Source organism: Octopus bimaculoides, chromosome 3, assembly GCF_001194135.2.
Source record: "Octopus bimaculoides isolate UCB-OBI-ISO-001 chromosome 3, ASM119413v2, whole genome shotgun sequence".
Taxonomy (NCBI): Eukaryota; Metazoa; Mollusca; class Cephalopoda; order Octopoda; family Octopodidae; genus Octopus; species Octopus bimaculoides.
Genome location: NC_068983.1, coordinates 72,814,695 through 72,823,845, shown reverse-complemented (window position 1 = coordinate 72,823,845; position 9,151 = coordinate 72,814,695). Strand labels below are relative to the sequence as shown.

The window sequence follows — 9,151 nt, the reverse complement described above, 5'->3', positions numbered from 1 at the left end:
TAGGAAGGGCATCCAGCTGTAGAAACTCTGCCAAATCAGACTGGAGCCTGGTGTTGCCATCCGGTTTCACCAGTCCTCAGTCAAATCGTCCAACCCATGCTAGCATGGAAAGCGGACGTAAAACGATGATGATGATGATGATGATATATATATACGATGAACTGCTTTCAGTTTCCATTTACCAAATTCAATCACAAGACTTTGGTTGGCCTTGGACTACAGTAGAAGACACTTGTCGAAGTTACCACACAGTGGGACTGAACCTGAAACCATGTGGTTCAGAAGCAAACTTCTTACCACACAGCTACACCTGCATCTATATAAATTTTTGATATATAACTTTAATAGTATTGAACCCAGGGCCAGAATCTAGGTAATATATGAAGGAGATCAAAGATGGGAAAGATATTAGCCCTTTCAGTGTCACATTGTCTCACAGATTTTCTCTAAACCTCATTGTCAGGGTAAAATAGTCAATATAAAGCCTAAATTTCTCTATTAAAGAATATAGAAATTTTTACATGACTGTAGTCAAATACAACAGTAAAATGGCTAATGTGGTTGCAGTTTCTTGAGCAGGTTGTCTCTGACTTGCGATGTCTTCTGATTTTGGTCAAGGGGAAAAACAAAAATTCTGATTTTACTACCATAAAGGAGCAAGAGAGGAATTAGCCTAAATTATTCCACAGGAGTAGGAGGCGAAATGGCAGAGTGGTTGTTGTCAAATAGAAATTGCTGCAGCATTTGTTCCTGCTTTCTGCACACTAAGTGTAAATCCTGCTAAGTTACTCTTTAACTCTTCAATGGCAACAGATAAAGTACCTGTCAAATACCGAAGTCAATTCTCATTTTCTCTATCTCCCTCTTTCTTATTCACACAGAATTGGCTATGCTTCACCATAAAAAGGTTGTGGGAGACCACTAAGAGTGTTTGCTACATTGGAAAAGATAGGTGATCCTACAAACATAATTGAAAATCTCAAAAAATTCAGAAGAGTCACACATACACACACCAAGAATAAGCAGTTGCAATTGATGATGATTCCTAAGAACGTAGCACAAGGCGAGCTAGCAGAAGCGTTAATACGCCGGGTGAAATGCTTAGTGGTATTTCGTCTGTCTTTACGTTCAGAGTTCAAATTCCGCCGAGGTCGACTTTGCCTTTCATCCTTTTGGGGGAGATAAATTAAGTACCAGTTATGCACTGGGGTCAATGTAATTGACTTTATCCCTTTGTCCCTTCTATATTTAGCCCCTTGTGGGCAATAAAGAAATAAGAATGTAGCACATGTAAATCTGAAGACCAAGTCTTCAGTGAAGCAACAGTGATGCTGCTAATAACTGTTTTTAATTCAGGCAAAAGGCCAGTAATTGAAGGGAAGAGGTTTTTATCAATACCATTGACTCCAGTCAAGACTGATCTTTAGTATTCTCTGCCTGGATTAACCTGCAATTAATGATGCTAGTTTTAATAACAACAAACTAACTAAATGAAAATTTAACCCCACTCACCTAAATTTATTAAGATTGATTCCATTCTTCTCATAAAGTGAAATGATCTTCAACAGTTTCTGGTCTGAAAAAAGAAGGAAGTAGAATCATTAAGTGAATCTTTAAACTGATTTAGTTGTTTTATAGTAGGCTATTGATTGTAGTGGAAGAATCATTTTTAGTAACATTGAAAACATATTTCAAGATTTGTAAATAAAATAAAATGACTTGCATAAAGTACTCCTCTTACAGGCTGTCATGAAAAGAATTATAGTTTTTTTTACTATAATTCTTCTTTATGACCTCACTAGCCTGAATAGCACATTCTCAATAATGAACTACTTCATTCCATTCCTAAGAATTTTTATTCTCTTCTTTGTAAATAGTGTATCATACTTTTTTTATGCAACTTTTTTAATATCTTAAACATAGCTTGTGATATACAGAAAAAACAGTATGCTAGTGATATACAAAGTATCTAAAAAGAAATAGGAATGTCCTTCAAGTTTTAAAAAAGCATATTTTTTTAATGTTCTTTTTCCAAAATGTACATTCATTTGATCATCATTTAACATCCCTTGTCCACGCTGGCAACAATGAAATCATTAGCTTCTAATTATTGTAAGACTTTCTGTGGTTTGTATATAATGATCACGATAGTGATAAGGTAGACCTGCTGTTGATGTTTAGGCCTATGTCAGCTATGACTGAACAGACCTATGGGCAAAAGTGTTTTAACCAGGACACTCCTATCTTTTTAAGGTTATCTAGGATTACATTACCTAATGCATGTTATTTCCCATGTTTTTAAGATGACAGAGTGTAATTTTGATTTAACTGCTATTTGTAGTAGGTTGAATGAACACATAAAGAATTCCTCATTGATCTATCGGTAATACAGCAAATGTTTGCTGTGATCTCTTTCTAACATTACCATTGCTAATGGGAGCTTATCTTGTGCAAAAATAAGTACTTATTACTTGTTTTTGTTCATTTATATTTCATTCAAGATTTTTAATAGGCATCAATATTTGGGATAATAAATATTATATAAAACTGGTAGAGTAGCAGGAATGTTAGAACTCTAGTAAATGCCTTACAGCATTTAGTTTCTTCCCTCTATATTCTAATTTGAAATGCAAATGAAGTTAGCATTCCATTCATCCAGGGGTCAGTAAAATAAATATCAAGAAGGTACTAGTGTCAGTTCAAGTGACTAGATTCCTCTCCTACAGATTGAGGCCTTGTATGAACTGAAAAAATAGATATATATTTTCCTCTTTCCAGTGATAAAAACTGTTCATCTTTATGTTATGATTTTTGTGAAGCCACTTCATAGAAAGACAAATATATAAATGACTTAATAATCATGCAGCTAACTTAGCTTAATATTTTTATGGAAATAATTTCATATACATAATTTGAGACAAATATAGGGAATGATAGAGAAAAATTGCATGGGTAATTAATAGAAAAGATGAAAAATCTTTTAGATAAAATTTAACCTTCAAGAGATAAGGTGGCTCCATAGGCTCCAAAAAAGATATTGAGATGTGCTTCAACACAGCATTCTGGTTCCATCTCCATGATAAGTAGAATAATGTCCAGTAAAAGTTCTGAAACAAAGTTTTTTTTATTTTTATTTGAAACATTTTTTAAAATTTAAAGACAATAATGGAAATTACATTAGTGTTATATAGTAGTGGTAATAGGAAAAAAATAATGCAAGGGTGAGGAATGTATATGTACATATGGTGTTAACTCTGTTGTAAGCAAGATCTCTGGTCTGAGGATAACTTTCTGTTCCTCTTACTAGTCTCAGAAACCATGAGAAAAGTTGTACTGAACATTTTCCTGATTAAGACATATGAAAATAAACAAAAATTAACACCATGTTATCATTTACAAACCTTGATCAAAATAAACATTCTGAAAGGATTATTGAACAGTTTTCAAAGAATTCATATAAAAATATTTATAAATAGCTGCAAGTATGACCGTATGGTTAAGGAGTTGGCTTTGCAAGCATGTGGATTCAGGTTCAGTCTCACTGCATGGCATCTTGAGTGTCTTCTACTATAGCCGGAGATTGACCAGTGACTTATGAGTTGACTTGATAAATGAAAACTATAAGAAGCTCATTTTATAAATTTAAGCATGCAAGAGCAAGTGAGTGTGCATGCATATTTCTATCACCTTGTTTGGATATTTGCACGTTTATTGTAAATTATGTCACCATTCAAACAAAATGATATCATTTGTTTGCTATCTTCCATGAAAACATGTTTGGCTATTGAGCTGTTCATGTTTGAAGAACTGGAACAAGATTATGACCTTACTTGGAAACAGGTGAAAGTTGGCAACAGGAAGAGCATCCAACTTTAGAAAATTTGCTAAAAACAGTTTTGTCTGATGCATACTGTCGTGTATTGAACTCCTAATGAATATATAACAAATGCTGTATATTTTGTTTAAATAATTAAAAACTGCCAGTCCATTGCAGGTTTAACAGCGATGTAGAATAAGGATGGTCCTTGGGAATGTATTCACATGGATTGGGCTTTCAAGAACTGTGTTGGCAATTTATTCCTTGTGGTCAATTTGGTGGGTTTCCTTTTCTGTTGGATCTACAGCTTACTTTAATCATCACTGTTGTGATTTTAGTATTGATCACGTGATTTTGATTGTCTCGATTGCTGTTATTTGTTTGCAGTGCAGCTGCGCTGAGTTCTGTTCTGTTTGCAGCACGATTTGTTCAGTGTTGGTTTTTAGTTAGTTGAGACTGTAGCAACTTGTTGCATAAAACTGTTATTACGTTGAAGTTTGGTTTTGCTTACAATTTAGCAATCTTTGTTTGTAATGTAGATTGCTGTATTTAAACTTAGATATTCCAGTTTGGGTTTATAACAATCATATAAACACAGAAAAGTAGACATTACGCCAATGATGATGACACTTAAAAATACAGAGCTAGCTTCATTACTTTCACATCCAATCTTTTGAAGAGAAAATACAGATTATGCATAGTGAATACATGTGTTACCTCCGGTATCTTGTGAGCAGCCACTGGAAGTTGATTTAAATGCATTTATAATAATGGAATTTTAATTGAGTAATGCCTACAATTAGTTTCAGAATACATACTTATTTTCACTTTAGCATAAGTAATTTATTTAAATGATCTCTGTATTAATATTGGCTCTCATGTTTCTCTCCTTTTGTGTTATATGCAAAAACTGTATATGTACTTATATGTGCATGTGTGTGTATATAAAAGGAAAAAGGTGGAAAGATGACATTAGTACATATACCATATCATAAACAGCCAAATAAAGAAGAATTGAAAGAAGTAATGATGACCGACCTATGACATGGGGATCTAAGTCAATATACATGAATGCAACAAACAAATGTCCCTAAGTTTCCTATGAAAGAAAGTGGCTATTAACAAACTTTCAAACAGTTGCAATGGAACTGTAACAGTGACCAGGTTGCAGACATGCAAAGGAAGTTTAGACACCTCATGAAAGAAAAGTAAATTTAACAGTTTTGTGTGCTATCAAATGGCTAGAATGGCTCTTTCAAGATGTAATTGTAATAATGTATCAATGTTTACCTTTTGTTACACCTGAGTCACTTTCCATCATAATGTTCATGAACTCAGAATGGCAAATAAGCATCTGGTGAAGTTCTTTCAAGGTTGGTGAAACATTTGTTTTGTTTTTCTTGCAATACATAGAGGGAAGAACATTGACCAAGATTTGCAACAACACGGGGTTAGTAAAACAGAATCTGTAAGAAAAATAATTTTTTGAAGTTTTATATACAGGAACATTTTGTGAAACTGCTTTACAGTAATTATAAGCTTGCATATTTGTGTGAGTGATAGAAAGTTTTTTTGACAGCTGAATACCTTTGTTACTGCTGAGTGTTCAATTACTCAATGAGAGCACAAGTTTTTTGCAAGTAGGTCTCCATGTAGGCAAAACTCAACTCAGTACTTGCAATAGAGAAGATAATAGCATATGACCTACTGACCTTGCTATAACATACTGGTATAGAATAACAATTTTGGCTGTTCAAAACCATTGATCTCACTGTAAAATAGACACTAAATATATCTACTATAATATAGATAAGTCATCGGGCAAGCTACTACATAGTCTGCTGCTTAAAATAGCAATCTTTTGCAAGATCTACTATCTGAGATCTGACTACACATTCTCAAATCTATTTTTTAAGGGTATTTTCTACCATCACATCTCCATACAAGTGTAAGGGGTGGATTGGGGGTGCTTTCCTGCACACTTCTGCTGATGCTTTTAACCAGATCATTAACATATATAACCTTTTAAAAACAATCAATCCCGTACTCTTGTGTTATAAACCTCAAAGACTAAAATGAATGTAAGGCAACTGAGAACTGAATGTAAAGAACACCTACTTGTACACAAAATTCTTCACTAAAGTCATTGCCAGCCTTATCGTTACTTACAAAATCCTTGTAAATGGCTTGAATGGCCCTCACAAGCCAGTCAACCAGAGATTCCATGTCCTCATTAGACAATAGAACAATAGAACCTGTTAATATTTTGCTCTAGTTCAACAAGTATAAAGCAATGTGATTTGTTCTTTGTTACGAACTTTTCATGCAGTTGTCTCACTAAAAATAATGTATCTGGAGTTTCGGATCTTAAAACAACTCCAAACCTGATTCAGCAGATCTCTGATCAAAGGAGCTCAAGCTGTCTTTGCTTCAGGCATAATACATCCAGAAATCTGTTTTCCACTTTGAGACATTTGGGTGTAACTTCAAGGAGATTTTGCTATGTTTAGCTGGTCAAACGATCACAAAGAGGTTCCTCTTTTCATTTTTTGAACTACAGATGTAATCAATGAATCCAGTGTGGTGTTTCCTGTCATAACGAGTGAAATATGAAAACAAAATCATTGTCATAAATTCTAGAAGTAGCATAAACAAAAGAATATAGCAGAGGCAACCTACATATTTAAATAGGTAACATACTTACCTTAGACTGCTTTGGATGAATGAAGACCATATTCCTTTAAGAACATCACACTGCTCTGTTGACACATTCTAGAAAATGGATATATATATATATATATATTTTGTCTTATTTGTTTCAGTCATTTGGAGAGAGAGAGAGAGAGACAGACAGACAGGCTGTGACAAGTCTTATTGCTTAAGGTTCATTGAAACAGATTGAATAAGCATTCAGAGACCAAATTTCAAGTCACAGACAATCCCTATATATAATAAAGTAGGCTTTGCCAACAATACTGAATCTTTTTAACAGTAAATGTTCATATTATTCATAACTTAATCCAACATACATACGCATGCATACATACATGACATACATATATATATATAAATTTAGTAAATGGAGTAAAACGCATATGTTAAATGAATTCTTTTATTTCCAACATATGTTTCGAAGATTACAAATTATACCTTCCATAGGAATAGGTGTTGTTGATAAGGATGTAATCTTCTCTTCAGGGAAATACATAGGAACCAGCTTAACCGTAAGACATTTTAACCAAATATGATAGCTGCAGTTACAGAAGATTGCTATATATTTACTCAAGTACCCAAAATAACAAGGAGTTTCAACCTCATAAACAGGAGTAACACCAGTCATTTTGTGATCTTTGCTACCCTGGTATCTATTAACCAATTTATTTTGTTGGGGTTATTTATTAACTTAGAGAATATAAATACATATAATAAAATATATATATATATATATACACACACACACACACACACACACACACATATATATATACATACATACATACAACATACATAAATGCAGGCATGACTGTGTGGGTTAAGAAGCTTGCTTTGCAACCACATGTTTTAGGTTCAGTCCCATTGACTGGCATCTTGAACAAGTGTCTTTTACTATAATCCTGAGTCAAACAATGCCTTGTAAGTGGATTTGGTAGGTGAAAACTGTGTGGAAGTCTGTCAAGTATATGTGTGTGTATGTGTCTGTTTGTCCCCCGCCACAGCTTGACAAGGATGTGTAGGATGTGTATGTATGTATATGTACACACATGAATTGTTAAGTAGAATTAAGTTATTGAAATTTTCTTTGAAGTAATGATACAAGCAATAGGATAGATAGGTGAGACTTGATGCCATATATTACGTCTGCTCTTTTTTCTGTTTTAATGGTAGTCATCATCATCATCATCAGCAACCTTTAAGATCCGTTTTCCATGCAGGCATGGGTTGAGTGGTTTGACAGGAGCTGGCAAGGCCAGGAGCCACACCAGGTTCCACTGTGTTTTGGCTTGGTTTCTACAGCTGGATGCTCTTCCTAACAGCAACTACTTTACAGTGTACTGGATGCTTTTTATGTGGCACTTGCACTGACAGAGTCATCAAGTACCTTAGCTCAATTATTTTAACTCTAGCATTTAAACTGGCCATACCTAGCCCAAATATTCTTCAAGTTTTAAGTTCAAAGCAACCAGACCTGGTCTCTCATAACTCCCCAACATTGCCATTTTGAAAATAAGCAATCACTTCATCAAAATCTCAAAACTACAGGGTAATGCATGATTAATTTAAAACAATGTGAATAAATATGCACTACATTATAATATGCTAATGGGTTGAATGTTATTTATATATTGATGAATTAAATATTTACAGTAAACAATTATACACTAAAAAGGAATTAATTTTGAGAAAATATTTCAAGCCTTACTCTTAAAAACTAACTCTGGGGTTATTATCCTGATAGAGAAGAAACACATTCAATAACCAAGAATTCTAATTTTAATATTTGAGCTGGGTCCCACTCAGTCTTGATAATCACAAAACAACATTTACTGTCTGAGGCAGACAGTTTATATGATAGTCAATATCCAAGTTAAACCATTTAATTTGGCAATTAGTGCGTAAAATTAAATAACACATCATAGAGTATATGAATTAATACATTCTGTATTTGTTTCTTTGGACTACTACCCAAACTCACTCTAAGTATCACACTTATCTTTGCCACCATCACTGATGCACATTCCAAGACTCCGTACGAAAAATTTCAGGCAGTCTTTCATTCCTAGAACTGCATCCTTCTGGAATTCCTCCTTGCCTACACTGCCCTGTATGCATTAACTACAAATATACTAGTCTGGAAGAACTTGACAAAGATATGGGAATTGTACCATCTCTCTTTTACTAACTTTAAAAATGAAAATCTGGGTATGACATGACAGCTAAGAAGAACAAAACTGCTTGTTGGACCTTTGTCTTGAAATAAGGCTAGAAATCAATATCAATAGGAGTATCATGTATCTGCTTTCCATGCTGGCATGGGTTAGATGAGTTGTCATAATCCAAGTCCTTATACTGCTCTGTTAGATGGGTTAGAGACCAAGCATCACTCATAAATTCCAATCTTGATATTGTTTCTATGGCTGGATTTTATTGTAGCACCAACGCCAGAGCTTGTCATATGCTCAGTAAGACTAAAAAGTCATTTTGTTATAGAATTTACACACACACTCATACATCAAAGACTTAAGAAATAAAACTCCAAATTCTATTTAAGTATAATCTCAGAACATTATGTGTGTGTGTGTGTGTGTGTGTGTGTGTGTGTGTGTGTGTGTGTGT

General features: G+C 34.0%; 2 protein-coding genes across 2 annotated transcripts in view; both read right to left on the bottom strand.

Annotated features, from left to right (window-relative positions):
- The window catches only part of LOC128247297 (nucleolar pre-ribosomal-associated protein 1-like), a 20,832-nt gene extending 14,212 nt beyond the window's left edge, over nt 1–6,620 (bottom strand). Inside the window, exons 1-4 of the mRNA XM_052966221.1 lie at nt 6,522–6,620; nt 5,108–5,283; nt 2,997–3,107; nt 1,513–1,576 (exon numbers count right to left, since the gene is read on the bottom strand). Coding sequence (XP_052822181.1) covers nt 1,513–1,576; nt 2,997–3,107; nt 5,108–5,228 — 296 coding nt within the window. The 5' untranslated portion in view covers nt 5,229–5,283; nt 6,522–6,620. The remainder of the gene's footprint in view (nt 1–1,512; nt 1,577–2,996; nt 3,108–5,107; nt 5,284–6,521) is intronic.
- Nucleotides 6,621–8,261: 1,641 nt separating this feature from the next.
- Nucleotides 8,262–9,151, bottom strand: part of LOC106870260 (nucleolar pre-ribosomal-associated protein 1) — a 45,627-nt gene continuing 44,737 nt past the window's right edge. Inside the window, exon 20 of the mRNA XM_052966752.1 lies at nt 8,262–8,266. Coding sequence (XP_052822712.1) covers nt 8,262–8,266 — 5 coding nt within the window. The remainder of the gene's footprint in view (nt 8,267–9,151) is intronic.